The sequence below is a fragment of the Sminthopsis crassicaudata genome, chromosome 4, assembly GCF_048593235.1.
Source record: "Sminthopsis crassicaudata isolate SCR6 chromosome 4, ASM4859323v1, whole genome shotgun sequence".
In the NCBI taxonomy this organism is placed as follows: domain Eukaryota; kingdom Metazoa; phylum Chordata; class Mammalia; order Dasyuromorphia; family Dasyuridae; genus Sminthopsis; species Sminthopsis crassicaudata.
This window is the reverse complement of record NC_133620.1, coordinates 436,316,952-436,331,499: the sequence shown is the minus strand read 5'-3', so window position 1 is coordinate 436,331,499 and position 14,548 is coordinate 436,316,952. Positions and strand designations below refer to the sequence as shown.

Genomic DNA, 14,548 nt, shown 5'->3' with positions numbered 1-14,548 from the left:
GCCCTGACTTTTTTCCTCTATTTAATGTGTGATCTTCAGGAATGGTTTGAGATAGAATAAGAGGTGAGAGAAATTTGAGTAGATCCAGTAAAGCAGGACAAAGTGCTCTTCCTGCTGGTCCTTATCAGATAGTGCAAAGGGAGGAGGAAGGAGGGAGGAGAACTATATCACTGAAAGGCAGGAATGATGCCCTCTGCAACTAAAACAAAATGGAGAAGTTATGCACTTTGGTACTTCTTCCTGGTCAAAGTTCTGTTACAACTATTCACTACAACCGTCTCAAGAAAGGAATCTTTTTTTTTTCTCCAATGCCTCTTACAGAATTATAATTGAATTTTTATGAAAACTCCCAATGTGGAACCCCCTTCATAATGCATATCAGAAACTCATCTGTAATTTATGGGCCTTGGAGAGATATTAAGGGCACTGAGAAATTAAGAAACTTGCCCACTCAGAAGGGGGATTTGAACCTGTGGCATGTGAAGAGTTCTAGAGACACAGGTGCTGGGTAATTAGTCATTTTATTAATAATGCTAGTATTTTAATAAAATAGGTCAGTAACATTCTCGAATGCCAAAGACCCTCAAAGTGAGGAGCTCATAATTCCTATGTCCCTTGGAAGGACAAGTAGCAATCAACTCTGATGGTTAACAATTAATGAGAGAATGAGTATTATAATGAGAGTATTATAATTATAATGAGTAGGTTATATTCCCTTTTTAATACTAATAGCTTTTTATTTTTCAAAATACACCAAATATAGTTTTCACCCTTGCAAAACCTTGTTCCAAATTTTTCTCCCTCCCTCCTCTCCTTTCCCCCCACCCCAGAGAGTAAGTCATCCAGTAGAGAATGAAATATGTGCAAGTATTCTAAACATACTTCTACATGTATCAAGCTGCACAAGAAAAAAATAGAATAAAAGAGGGAAATGATGGGGGAAAGCAAGCAAGCAAACAATAAAAAAGAAATAAAAATACTATGTTGTGATCTGCATTCAGTCCCCCACAGTCCCCCTCTCTGGATGCAGATGGCACTTTCCATCATAAATCTATTGTGATTATCTTGAATCACCTCATTGTTAAAAAAAAAAAGAGCAAGTCCATCCCAGTTGACCATCATGTAATCTTGTTGTTGCTGTGTGCCATGCTCTCTTGTTTGAGTAGGTTATATTCCAAAGCGAGTCTTGAGAGGGGATCACTCAAGTCTTGCTCAAAGAGGTATCAATTTCCATATCAGCTATCTGATTAAAAAGGAGAACCCATATTTTCTCACATCTGAATAACACAATGATCTAGAATTCTCCCATTGCCCTAAACTTAGAATTTCTCTTACTGTCTGATTAAAATTTAGTTTCAGTAAATCTTTTACAAGATTTCCCACACTGGTTGGCTTCTGGATGAAGAAGCAGAAAAGGGGAAAAACCTTGATCCTGATTCGATAATTAGTTATTAATAAAATGGAGAAAAAAATCATTTCTCTCAAACCCAGATCTTTTTGCCTGAGTAAGGCCTTTCCTTCCCTTTATCCTATATTATCTCTCTTGCACATTATAGCCCCTTAACAACTGTTTGAATTCAATTTAACATTTCAAGATGCTGAGTATAAAATGCTATACTAGGAACTGTAATAGGTTAGCGTAGGGGAAACCCCCTTCACAATGCATATCAGAAAAGTTGTCTATAATTTATGATCTTGGAGAGCTGTTAAGGGCACTGAGAAAGTATGGAAGTGATGAGTTCACCTTCTTTAAGAGCTTTTTAAACAGAGGTTGGGGGACAACTTATCAGAGGTTGTTTTTTTTTTGTGTGTGTGTAGATGACCACAGAGAACCTTCCAACAATATTCTTGATTCTAGGATGGAAGAGTTAATGGTTTAAATTTATTTTGTTTAAAAAAAATCTGTCCATGTTCGTAAGCATCATGGAAGCAATCTAGGTACAGGAGTTGTATCTATGCTCCAAGCTCATGAGCATCATTTCCATGTCTCATTATAAGGTTTCTTAAAAAGTTCAGAAAAGAGCCCTATCTCCTGGGGAGGCACTGGGGAATGGCAGCGCTGCTGAGAGGAGATAGTGGAGAGGTGGATTAGTCCCAAGGAAGAAATGATGCAGGATGCAATCAGATGTCTTCTCTGAAAGAGAGGAAACTGGGCCCTGGCTGCTGGGTAGATCTGAGAGAGTGGGGTGAGTCCTGATGTTTGTGGGACCCACATCCTCTTGACTTGGTGATATAGAAAGCCATGACCTGAAAACAGCAGAATCAGGAGAGGTGGAGGATCTATGGTCCCCAAACATTCAGAACCTCACAAGTGAGGAAGGTTCCTTCTTCCTAGAAACAGGAGGAAGAAGAGCTCTGAACTGAAGCAATCAAATTGTTGTGTCTGGAATTTGGGGGCTAGTGCAACTCTCAGGGGAACTGCAAACTCTTAGTTCCTATCATATTTTATGATGCTTGATCTCATTCATCTTTGTTTCTATGTTATTAATAAAGCATACCATTAATCCACACTGGTGTGACTCAATTGAAATATGACATAGAGGGAAGAAGGAAGTTTTCCTGGTGGAAACTCATGGGAGCTGAGAAGAGATTATGTTTAATAAATCTACATAGATCATACTAAGAGACTAATAAGAACAGTGCCATCCATAAAAGGGGCAGAAATAGTGGTTTCTGAGGACCATAATGAGGATGATATTTCCACCCTCTGATTCTCTCTCTCCTTTCTCTTCCCCCCACCCTTCTCTCTTTCCCTCTCTCTCTCTCTCTCTCTCCCTCTCCCTCTCCCTCTCCCTCTACTCTCCTCTCTCTCTCTCTCTCTCTCTCTCTCTCCTCTCTCTCTCTCTCTCTCTCTCTCTCTCTCCTCTCTCTCCTCTCTCTCTCTCTCTCTCTCTCTCTCTCTCTCTCTCTCTCTCTCTCCTCTCTCTCTCTCTCTCTCTCTCTCTTCTCTCTCTCTCTCTCTCTCTCTCTCTCTCTCTCTCTCTCTATCTCTCTCTCTCATCCTCTCCTCTCTCTCTCTCTCTCTCTCTCTCTCACACACACACACACACACACCTGGATTAATTTACTGATAATTTCAATTCTTCAGCTAATGAGTAGAAAGGTTATTATGAACAACAAGGAGAAAACAGATTACTGGACTAACAGGTCATCAAGGACAAGGCATCCTAAAAACAAATTATACTGTTCCATTTATCAAACTCCATGAAACTAATGATCTTGTTTTATAAAATCATATTTTAGATTGGTTTTAATTCAAACTTCCTAATATCATGGACTCTGAGCAAGTCAAGGGGAGAGGGATGGGAAGCAAACAAGTATTTATTAAACATCACTAGATGTCAGGCCCTGTGGTAGGGGCTTAACAAATGCTCTTCCATTTGATATATTAGTTGGTGGGGGAGTTTTAAGCAAAAGACTTCAGTTTATATCTTACACTGAGTTTACTTGCTTTGCTTACAAAATATTTGATGTGTGCTGGTTACTAAGAAATGATTTCTGAGGAGAAAACTTCATATACCATTTCCCTTTGCCAATAAAAGTGATGAAGAAAGGGAAAGACATGTATGATTAGGGAGGCCTAGTAATCAACCTTGTATTGACTTTTGTCTTGCTTTGTCTACCTTTCCAAAACAATATGAACAGTGAAGATGGGATATTAATGTGTGCTTTATAGGCAATCAAGGGGAGGGTTATAAATAGAACAAGTTTAAGAATAAAATAGATTAACTATCATGCACAAAGTCTGCTTGATAAAAGACATCAATTTACATTTCACAAATGGGAATTTTCAGCTTGATTCTCCCTTTCTGGTCTACTAGGGCAAAGCAGCAAAACCTAGGGAACTACTAAATAAATATGGAATAATAAAAAGAGTACCAGTTCTAGAGCAAGAGGACCAGGGTTCAAAAATCTTTCTAGCACTTGCCATCTGATGACCTTGGAAGGTCATTTAACCTGAGTGGACCCTCATTTTTATTTTGTTTTGTTTTTCTGAAAAATGAGATTTTACTAGGTATTCTCGGAAGTTTCTTTTAATTCTAGATCTATGATCCTATGAAATAATTTTCCTTTTGTTTCACTATTCTTTCTGTGGAAGCGGAATCTCTCACATCACACAAACCTATGGAGAGATTTTCTCTACAGACTTATAGTAACCCAATTGGCTGAATAGTAACTTAGAGTCACATAGTACCTTTCTGCCATTATCTCAAGATAGTATAATATACCTTCCGAATACAATCCTTCCTTTGCAACAGCAACAACAACAAAATTCGGTTCTGCACATATATATTGTACCTAGGATACTATAAGATATTTAATATGTATGGGACTGCCTGCCATCTAGGGGAGGGGGTGGAGGGAAGGAGGGGAAAAACTTGGAACAGAAGGGAGTACAAGGGATGATGTTGTTAAAAAAAATTTACCTATGCATATGTACTGTCAAAGAAAATGTTATAATTATAAAAATTAATAAAAAAGAAAAAAACTTTTACAATATGCTGAAAAAAAAAAGATAGTATAATATATCTACTCCATTTCCCTTATAAAAAAAATAAAGAAAACTTTTTTAGAAAAAAAAATACAGACATCTAAAACAAATTCCTCCCCTGGCCATGTCCTAAAACATATGTCTCCTTCTGTCCTCTCTCTTTCAAGAGGGTTTCATCCGCAGTCCTTTGGAATCAAGGATGTACATTGCATTCATCAGTTCTCTAGTCTTTCAAAACTATATTCTTTTGCAATGCTGTAGTCATTGTAGAGATCTTCTGAGTCTGTTCCTTTCCTGATTTCATATAAATCCTCCCCAGATTTTCTGAATCCATCCTTCTTTCTCATTTCCTATGGCTCAACTACAACTATAGTCCTAAAGCCATTGTGAATATCCTTTATTCCAGCAATACCATCACTAGACATGTCCCCCAAAGAAATCACATATCAGGGATGTGGTATAGCACGTTGCCTATCTGGTGCTCCAGCGACGTGACCAATAACTATCTTTTCTGATTATACATCTCTTGGATGCTCTCTTTCCCACTACTTCTTGCATTCAAGAGGCCACTGATTTTACATTAAAGTCTACTTATGACTACTATTTGTCTCTCCTTTGTCTTCTACGTGACCTGCACATTAGAGACTGCCACATTTTATGATTCATAAAAACACAGGGTCATCATAAGAATATTGGTGCCAAAAATTTAGGCTTTTTAAAATACAGAATGCCCTCTTTCATTACTAAATGCAGAATATTTTTAAGTAGTAGTTTTTTGTTCAGAGAGAAGCTTGGGGTCATTGGCAAGTAGAGTACAATTTTCCAAAGGCAATTCATCCTACTCTCTTCATTCTATTCAATTCTGAAACCTAGTAACTCTTCGCTCAGGCCAGCTTTGGAAAAAAAAGATGAGAAAAGAAATCATCAGCCTTAGGGTAAAACAAAGAGAGTTTCTAGGTATTCTGTACTTCATGCTCCCTATAGCACTGTCCCTTTACATATATAAGTATATGTATAAATGTATATATACATGTGTATATGTATTATATATTCATATGTGTATATATATGTGTGTGTGTGATTGATATGCATGTATGTCTGTATATAAATGGCAGGTAGCACAGTGGATAGAATATTAGATGTGGAGTCAGAAACACCTGAATTCAAATTTCGCCTCAGATCCCTACTAGACCTAATGACCCTGAATAGGTTACTTAAACTCTCTACCTCAGTTTCCTCATCTGTAAGTGGGAATAATAATAATAATAATAATAATAATAATAATAATAATAATAATAATAATAATAATAATAATAATATCTATTACCCAGGGTTATTATGAGGATCAAATTAGATTATATCTGTAGAGTGCTTCAAATATTATATAAATGCTGGCTATTGTTATTAAAATAGCATCAAGAAAACATAAAAAACACTCAATTTTTAAAAAGGTTTAGAGAAAATGAGAACAATAGAGCTGCTAACAAAAATAAAGTAAATGGCTACACAGAAATAAAATAGAATAAAGCTCTTTAAAGAGTTTAAATAATTTACCAAGAGAATACTGTTCTATGAGTGTTTAATTGTTTATATAAAATAATCATAAAATGCTTCTCTTAACTGCGTATTTATAGTTATGTATATGCACATACACACACATATAATCCTAATATTCCTTTTGAAGGCCCCAGTACAATTTTTGGAAATTTCTTATACCCAGGGAAACTCTGGCAACTTAAATATCAGCTCAGATTATTTAATGCCAACTGGAGCTCTTAGCTGCATTCAGGTAACCATTCAGGTTGATGACAACAGCAAACAGAGAACAGCTCAAAATGGTTAAAAATAATAAACACAGAAAGGAGTCACACCTGAATCTTTGGAAACCCCCTTAATGTTGGCCTTCTTCTACCCAGAGTTCCCATAATTCATAAAAATACTCTGGGTAAAGAGCATCCAAGAGCAAAGACGGCTGACCCTGTTGCCCATCTCCATGTGGCGCTGGCTCCTTTTTTCTGGGCAGCTCACGCTGTTGTCCATCCAGTTTAGCGGAGGGCTTAGAGGAGCTTTCTTTGTCTTTCTGTCCCTTTTAAGAGAGTGTTTTCCAATATATTAAATTTAATAACCAATCATATGATGTACATTTATTTTTAAATCTACTTCTCTATGTATATATAGAGATTAAACAGCTGAACTTGCAGGATTCTGACAATTCTTAGTTATGACAAGTTTACGAAAAATAGACAAAAATAATGAGGAAAGATGCAACTATAAACATAATAGAAAGACAAATAATGGTGTGTTCAGCATTCTATCCAGCATCAAGCATGTACAAAAAGCACTCATTTAAAAAAAAAAACTCAATTTTTATTGTTGCCTTTTGTTTTTAAATGAATTTTATTTCTAAATAGATATCTCTCTTTCTCCCATCTACATTATCCCCTATTAACAGAGATTTTAAAAGAAGGGGAAAAGGGATTTCAGCAAAACTAGCCAACAACACATCAGTCATTTCTGTCAGTATTTGTAATGTTCCCTACCCATAGTCCTCCATATCTGCAAAAGAACGGTGTATATGTTCTCAACTCTTCTCCAAGATCAAGCTTGGTCCTCATAATTAGCATTAAGTTTTGGAGTTTGGGGAACTTTCTGTTGACATTGTTGTAGTCACTATGCATATTATTTTCTTAATTCTGCTTATTTTGCTCTGCTTATTTCAATCATTAAAAAAATCCAGAAAACTAGAACTCTCCAAGCACAATTTTTAAGGCAGATAAAAATATAGTTAGTGATAATGATGAGGAGGCTAATGGTAGATGGCATTTATATGGTGCTCTAAGGTTTGAGAAACACTTTACACACATAATCTCTGCCTACATTCCCTCTCGCCTGAGAATCAAAATTGATAGGAGATAATAAAAGAACACCTATCATCTCTAGTAAAGGAGATTCCCTAATGAAATCACCAAGGAAATAATGGTGTTTGATCAGTTGTGGTAAAGAGTAGAGGTCTGAAACCTGGAGATGAGTAAATGTTCTGATTTATGGTGAAAGGGACAAGATGATGAGCCACAGAAAGCACCTGGGAGATGTGGAGGGAAACAAGATCATGTAACCTGAAAGTACCCCCTGAGAGGGATCTATAAGATACAATCCAGGGAAGAGCATAAAATAGAAATGGGGAAATGGTTTACAGTGGGTAAGCTGGAGTAAAATGAACAATTTGTGTTTCTTGGGGAATGGAATATCCAGGGTGCAAGAGGTGGGCTTGAGACCCAGATGTTTGTGCATCTGAAATGGACCGTTTGAATTGCTTATCTGATTGACTCTGTTGGGCCTTGAGGGCTGGACTGCATGGTTTAGCCCACTTCTACATCCACCATCTCTCGGTCTGTGAGCTTTATTGTCAATCCCAGGCAAATTTCTAGAACGGATTATTTGACAGTTTATCAGGATTTAGAAAGTGATATCTAGAAGACAGTGTAAGTTTACTAAGAACATGTCATGGAACACTAATTTAATTTTCCAGTGACAGGATTAATAGATTAGGGGAATGCTGTAAAAATATCTTATGTGTATTTCTGCCAGGGATTTGGAATGATCCTCCATGATGTTTATTGGATCAGTGACTTTATACTTCAAACAGGTTTATTATTAGCAATTCTTTCAATTATGCATGCCATCTAGGCACCTAGGGGATGTAAAGTATAAAATAAAGTATTGTACTTATGAGTCAGAAAAACCCAGGTTTGCATGCTGTCTCAGATACTAGCTATGTGACGTTGGACAATCAATTAACTTCTCTTCATCTAATTCATAAACTGGGGATAGCAAAACCTCAAAGGATTGTTGCAAGGGCTAAGTGTAAAGTATGTGTAAAGTGGTTTGCAAAACTTAAAGCATATATATATATATATATATATATATATATATATATATATATATATATATATATATATATATGTATATATATATACATACATATATGTATATATACATATATATGTGTGTATGTTACTTATATATACATATATGTATATATGTTAATAACTATAATATGCCTTTGCACAAATTGCCTCCATCCCTCCTCACCATCCCCTCCTAAGCATACACCTCCTAACTGAAGCCTTTTCTGATCTCTTCAAATGTTAGTGCTGGCGGGCAGCGAGCTGGCTCAGTGGATAGAGCACCAGCCCTGAAGTCAGGAGGACCCGAGTTCAAATCTGATCTCAGACACTTAACACTTCCTAGCGGTGTGACTCTGGACAAGTCACTCAACCCCAGCCTCCAAAAAAAAAAAAAAAATGTTAGTGCTGTTTCCTTTATGAAAATGCATGATTAATTATGTATTTATGTATACACTTTCCTGATAGGATGTCAAGCTTCTTAGGCATGGGATGCCCAATGCTTCATTCTTTAGTTCTATATTCCCTAACACCTAGAACAGTACTAGGTAGTCTACATGCATAAAGCAGACTCTTAATATTAGTTGATCTCAGCTGAATTGATGAAGGTATAATAAACTAGTAAATAGGGTTTTAAAAATAGAACCTGAAGGGAAAAATCATCCTGGAAAAAGTGTGTTTGGGCTGTTGTGATCTGAGATAGACAAAAAGATGCTCTATTGGTTCAAACCAGACTTCACTGAATAACCAGGAAGGAGCCAGGAAAACTTGCTTGTTGTGACATTCTCAACTGGGAAAGACTACAACACAAAGGGAAGAGATAGATCTCACAGAAGTGAAGGCTCATCTCCCACAGCTTTTCCCCTCAGAGAGCTGTCTCTTATGTCAGGGACATTGACTCTGCTTGGATTCTGGACAATCTCCCTTTAAAAAATATGATGAAATAAGGGGATGGATTATATATAGTACATAAATGTAGATTCATGACTGATGGAATCATCAAATGAAGAGAATGAATTATTTACCTTGAAGAATGCTTCTAGTAGTAACCACAAGAGCTTTGCCCTTGATCCCATCATGTTTAATATCAATGATTTGAAGATGTTATATCATTGCCTAATTTGAAGATGAACAAAGTTTTTTGGAGGGATAAAAAAAATTGGGGTGAAGTCAATATTTTGGATGATAGAATGAGAATCTCAAGATTCCCCCAATTTACAAAACAAAATCAAGCCAGCGAGCTTGATCTAATGACATGAAATTTAATGACAATAACTCTGTTTAAAAACCCAGAATTTGAACTAAAAAGTAATCCAAGTGTGCTTCAGTAGTTGTACAACATTTAGTCTATAAAGATCGGGAGGAGGAAGCCCAGTGGGAATACTATTACAATACTTAGGACAAAACTACCTGAACTAGTGGGATGGCCATGACAGCAGATACAAGAGCTGCTGGGGAGACGGACTCACCAGGATGGGGGCAACCAGATGGTCTAAAGAGGAGCAGAAATGGGGCAAAGAGACCTAAATGAATTCGAGCAGGCAATTTTGGAGGAAGAGTAGTTTGGAGAGTAGCAAAGGAAGATGTGGGCTAGTGCCTAATTCAAGCTTTTTTAATAGGAAAAATAAGTCAATCAATGGAGGAGAAAAGGGAAAGCAGCTTTTCTTCTTTGAATCATCCCCATCGCCCTGGTGTCTCCATATGCAGCAGAGAATAGCCACGTGAGGTTGTGTTCAGCTGCTTTCATTATTGATACCTCTTTTCCATGGTTCTTAATTAGACCAAGTTGTCTCTCAAGGGAATATCAATTCAAAACAAACATCAGGTGATCTTAGAATAACTAAGGAGCTTGTTAACAGATGGAAAGGACTGGCACCAAGGGATAGATATTAGGCAAATGTCTTGATCCTGTAATAGGGTAAGGGATGGATAAGTAGGTTCACTAGTCCAGTCATGCAATTCATTATACAAAGACAGAGCCATATTATACTCACTTGATCTAATTATGGGGTTTATTGATAGGGGACAAATTAATTTAGTAAAGAAAGGATATTGAAGCTGCAGCTCCCTGCTCACTACCTAGGCTTCCTGAGAGAGGATGCAGAATCCACAATAGCATCCGGAAACCCGCCCAGAACTTTACAGGCTAGTCCTGAATGATCCCGAGGAAATCAGGGCTACTGGATTTAATTCTGAGATAGACAATGGGAGCTAGAACCCTTAAGGGTTCTACATGTTCCAATCTGGCATGTGAAGATACTAGTCAATTAGAAAAATATTCCAAGCATAAGATCTAGAGTAGAAGGGACTTCAGAGTTACATCTTGGGTTTGAGTTTGGGGCTGCAAATTGAATTAGGAATTGAATTATATAATAATGACCTCCAAATCCCCAAATGCAGAATTTCTTATGTATGGGTTTAAGGCCAAGATTTTCAGCACTGTTACCCAAATGTACCATCGTTAGTCTGGGTCTTTTTCAGAATGTTACAGGTCAGGGAGCCCCATTCAGAGCTACTGCCATTCAAATGGGGACATCCCATTGGAGAATCAACCTTCTCTCTCCTTTATAGTTGCATTATTGACTCCTCGAAAGTCAGGATTTCATGGTCTACAAAGCTTTGGGTGCGATCTCCTAATACCCAGGTAGGGAATGAGCAGAGGTAATCTGCTGAGGTATCCCACAGAGGAAAAAAAGTTCTGTTGTAGGGCTTTAATTGTGTACACTACGCCAAGCAATGCCTAACTAGTAGAAATATTCAAGCATATGAGATGCCATATCCCAAGGTCTTGAAATGATAGGAGGCTGCTGCCTGTCAAGGTAGGTTCCCTCCTATAATGAATAGCCATTGTGATGTGGAAGACTAGCACAGTGGAACCTCATCCATACTTAAACATCTTTTTGCTGTGGGAAAGGAAAAAAGGAAGGAAGGAAGGAAGGAAGGAAGGAAGGAAGGAAGGAAGGAAGGAAGGAAGGAAGGAAGGAAGGAAGGAAGGAAGGAAGGAAGGAAAAGAGAAAAAGGAGGGAAGGAAGGAAGGAAGGAAGGAAGGAAGGAAGGAAGGAAGGAAGGAAGGAAGGAAGGAAGGAAAGGAGGGAGGGAGGGAGGAAAAGGAATGAATGAAGAAGGAAGAGAAAAAGAAAGAATAAAGAAAGAAAAGGAGAGAAGGAAAAGGAGGGAATAAATAAAAGAAGAAAGGCAGGGAAAAAGAGAAAGGGAAAAAAGGAAGGAGGAAAGGAAGGCAGCCTTAAAAACGATATTGCTGATCTAACCCCCACTCCATACATCAGCATATGGCATCATTACCAAAATCATAGCTAACATATATATATATATGTGTGTGTGTGTGTGTGTGTGTGTGTATATATATATGTATGTATGTATGTATGTATCGAGAGAGAGAAAGAGAGAGACAGAGAGACAAAGTGACCGAGAGACAGGAAGAGGGAGAGGGCGAGGGGGAGAGAGAGGGGGGGAGAGGGAGAGAGAGAATCAGAAGATTGGGGCCATCCTCTATCCTGCTGCTTTATGTTTCTTCATGCCCAGATGCCATACATATAGAGCCTATAGCGTGTCTCAAGGTTTACAGAGCATTTTATATGTATTATCTCGATTTAAAACTGCACTCCCCGTCAGGAAATAAAACTACCCCTCTTGTCTTTCCCTAGCTGGCTGCTCCTAGGCCAATTCCTCAGCTTCTCTGACTCTCACTTTCCGTGTGCAGAAATGGAGATAGATGGTGATAGTGTCTGCCTCACAGGGCTGTTGGGAGGACAAAAAGAAGTCCTGGGTGTAAGATGCCTTGAACCTTAAAGTCCCACACCCATGTGAGATTCTACCACAATGAGCCTTCACAACTACCCTAGGAGAAAGGCAGCACTGCCATAATTTTAGAGAAGATAAACATGAATTCCCCAGGCTTGCCCTTAGCCATACTGTCAGTCCAGACTTTCTCCTCAGAATCCAAGGGACAGTGAGATGGCACAGTGGACAGAGCAGAGTCAGGAGGACCCGGCCTCAGACACTTACCTCGTCCTGGCTGGGTGACCTCAGGCAAGTCACTTACCCCCAATTGCCTCAGCAAAAAACAAACAAAAAATAAAAACCAGAATCCGGTGCTAGCTCTCACCTCTATGGGACAGATACTGCTATCTTTGTATCATCCCTAGGCCCAGCACGGCACTTTTCACATCATGCAAACCCAGTAAACATGGACTCCCTCCATCACTGCAGAGCTTTCCTTTCATTCTTCCCCAACAGACTCCTTCCCACAATCTATCTAGCGGCTGTTCCTGGTCCTTCTGCCTCTTCTAAAGCCTTTCCACATCTTTGCCCTGTCTCAGAGGATAGAACGGTTCTCCGTACAAAGGCCAATTCTCTACTGCTATTCATTGATCCTAAACAGCATTCCCTCTTTCTTTCTACTTATTGGGTCCTTCCGTGCAGTTTACAAATACATTCAGCCTTCTCATCTTTAGATTTAACCCTGCCATCTATTACAGCTAAAATAGAAACCCATATCCTAGTTACGTTACAAACTTCCCCCAAGAGCCTTTTGTTCATAAGAGTTGCCACTGTTCAATCCAGAATTTCAAAGGGATTTTCAAGTGAAATGGCCCTGGCTGGGCCTCATTGACAAGAACTTGAGAGGATTAGTATCAAACTGCTAGAAAATCAGCCAGGAGGGAGGAAGCATAAACATCCCTCTTTCCTTCCCCTTCCACTCCCCCCAGTGTTGGTCTTATTTCTCTCCTAACAGGAACTAGGAGTCTGCAAGACCACATTCCCTTTTGAGGATACAACTTTCCTACCCAGTGAGGTGCAGATCCCGGAGACTCGAAGATTGAGGCCATCCTGAATCCTGCTGCTTTCTGGCCTTTGTTCCTTCATGCTCAGCCGGAAGGCCAGTTCCTTCCTCCCCCTCCCACATTATAAAATGGATCCTATTAGCCCCAACTTTCTTCCAATTACAATTTGCAATCTCCCAAATCTAAACTTAATACAAGTATACTTAGAATTCAAGTTAATCAAACCAAAATGAAAACAAATAGGAAAAAAAAAAAAAGTCTTTGGGCATTCCCCAGTTTCCTGTATATCTGTAAAATTCAATGTTTTCTTTATTGCACAACTTTAGCAAGAATCATTAGCTGGCCAGACTAAGAATATGAACTCAAAATATACACAGTTTGTAAACTTTTAAGTGCCAGATTCCAAAATCAACTCATCACTTCCTCCTCTTCCCTCTAATTTAATAAACTTGCATCAGTAAATTGAACTAACTTTCCTAAATGAAAACACTAACACACACCCTATTGTCATTTGCGGTTTGGGTTTTTGGCTTTGTTTTTTTTTCGCTGACCCCAATTCATTTGTCTTCCCCCTTTCCCCTTGCTTAGGTTCTTTGGAAGCCACCTCATAAATCAATCCAAGCATGGCATCATGGGAAGACAGGTAGGAGAGGAGCAAGATTCAAAAGACAAGGACGATGTTACCTCCCCCTCCATTTTCCCTCCCTACCCACCCTGTGATTAATTTTGTATGTCCTCCATTTACTTGTCTGTTTTGTATTCCCCCAGTAGAATCTAAGATGGGTGAGGTCAGGAACGGCTTTCTGCTCTTTGTATCTCCAAAGCTTGACACAATGGCCTGCACAAAGAAGGGGCTAAGAATATTCATTAAATTGAATTGAACTGAGTGGAAGGAAGCCTCTATGTGGTCATTCATCTCTGTTAAAGGAATGGAACATGGAGGAACTAGGGAGAGAAATAAGGTTCACCAAAGGGGAAGTGAGGGCTGGTGGGAGGCGCCTCTGCTTAAGACCCCACAGCAGATGGGATCCCGTGGGACCATCAGCCCATCTTCCACTGCACGGCTCTATTCCTCTAAGGTCCTTTGTTTCTGAGGAGGGCCCCTGGTTTTGTGATAACATTTAAGAAAAAACTTTGAGCAAATGTCAGGTCTAGGACTAGTCTTGGTTCTGCCACCAAGAAGCTGTGTACCGCTGGGCCAGCGACTTGGGTCTCAGTTTCCTGATCTGTAAAATGAGCATGTAGCATCAGGACTCCTGGGTCCCTCCGGTTTCCTCAGGTCTCACAAAGGGTTGGGTCCCTTTCAGTTCATGATTCAAAGCCAAAGAGCAGCGAGAGCATCCAAG

At 38.9% G+C, this 14,548-nt stretch overlaps 1 protein-coding gene across 12 annotated transcripts in view; it reads left to right on the top strand.

Annotated features, from left to right (window-relative positions):
- Nucleotides 1-14,548, top strand: part of VTCN1 (V-set domain containing T cell activation inhibitor 1) — an 80,852-nt gene that overhangs the window by 44,960 nt on the left and 21,344 nt on the right. For 3 of the 12 annotated variants that reach the window (XM_074263211.1, XM_074263212.1, XM_074263213.1), the window contains exons 2-3: nucleotides 13,154-13,213; nucleotides 13,791-13,845. The exons of 3 other annotated variants lie outside the window; for them this stretch is intronic. In XM_074263211.1, the coding sequence (XP_074119312.1) occupies nucleotides 13,826-13,845 (20 nt within the window). In that variant the 5' untranslated portion in view covers nucleotides 13,154-13,213; nucleotides 13,791-13,825. Of the gene's footprint in view, nucleotides 1-13,153; nucleotides 13,298-13,790; nucleotides 13,846-14,548 lie in introns of all 12 variants that reach the window. 6 more of the 12 variants (XM_074263208.1, XM_074263209.1, XM_074263210.1 and 3 more) reach the window with 2 other exon arrangements.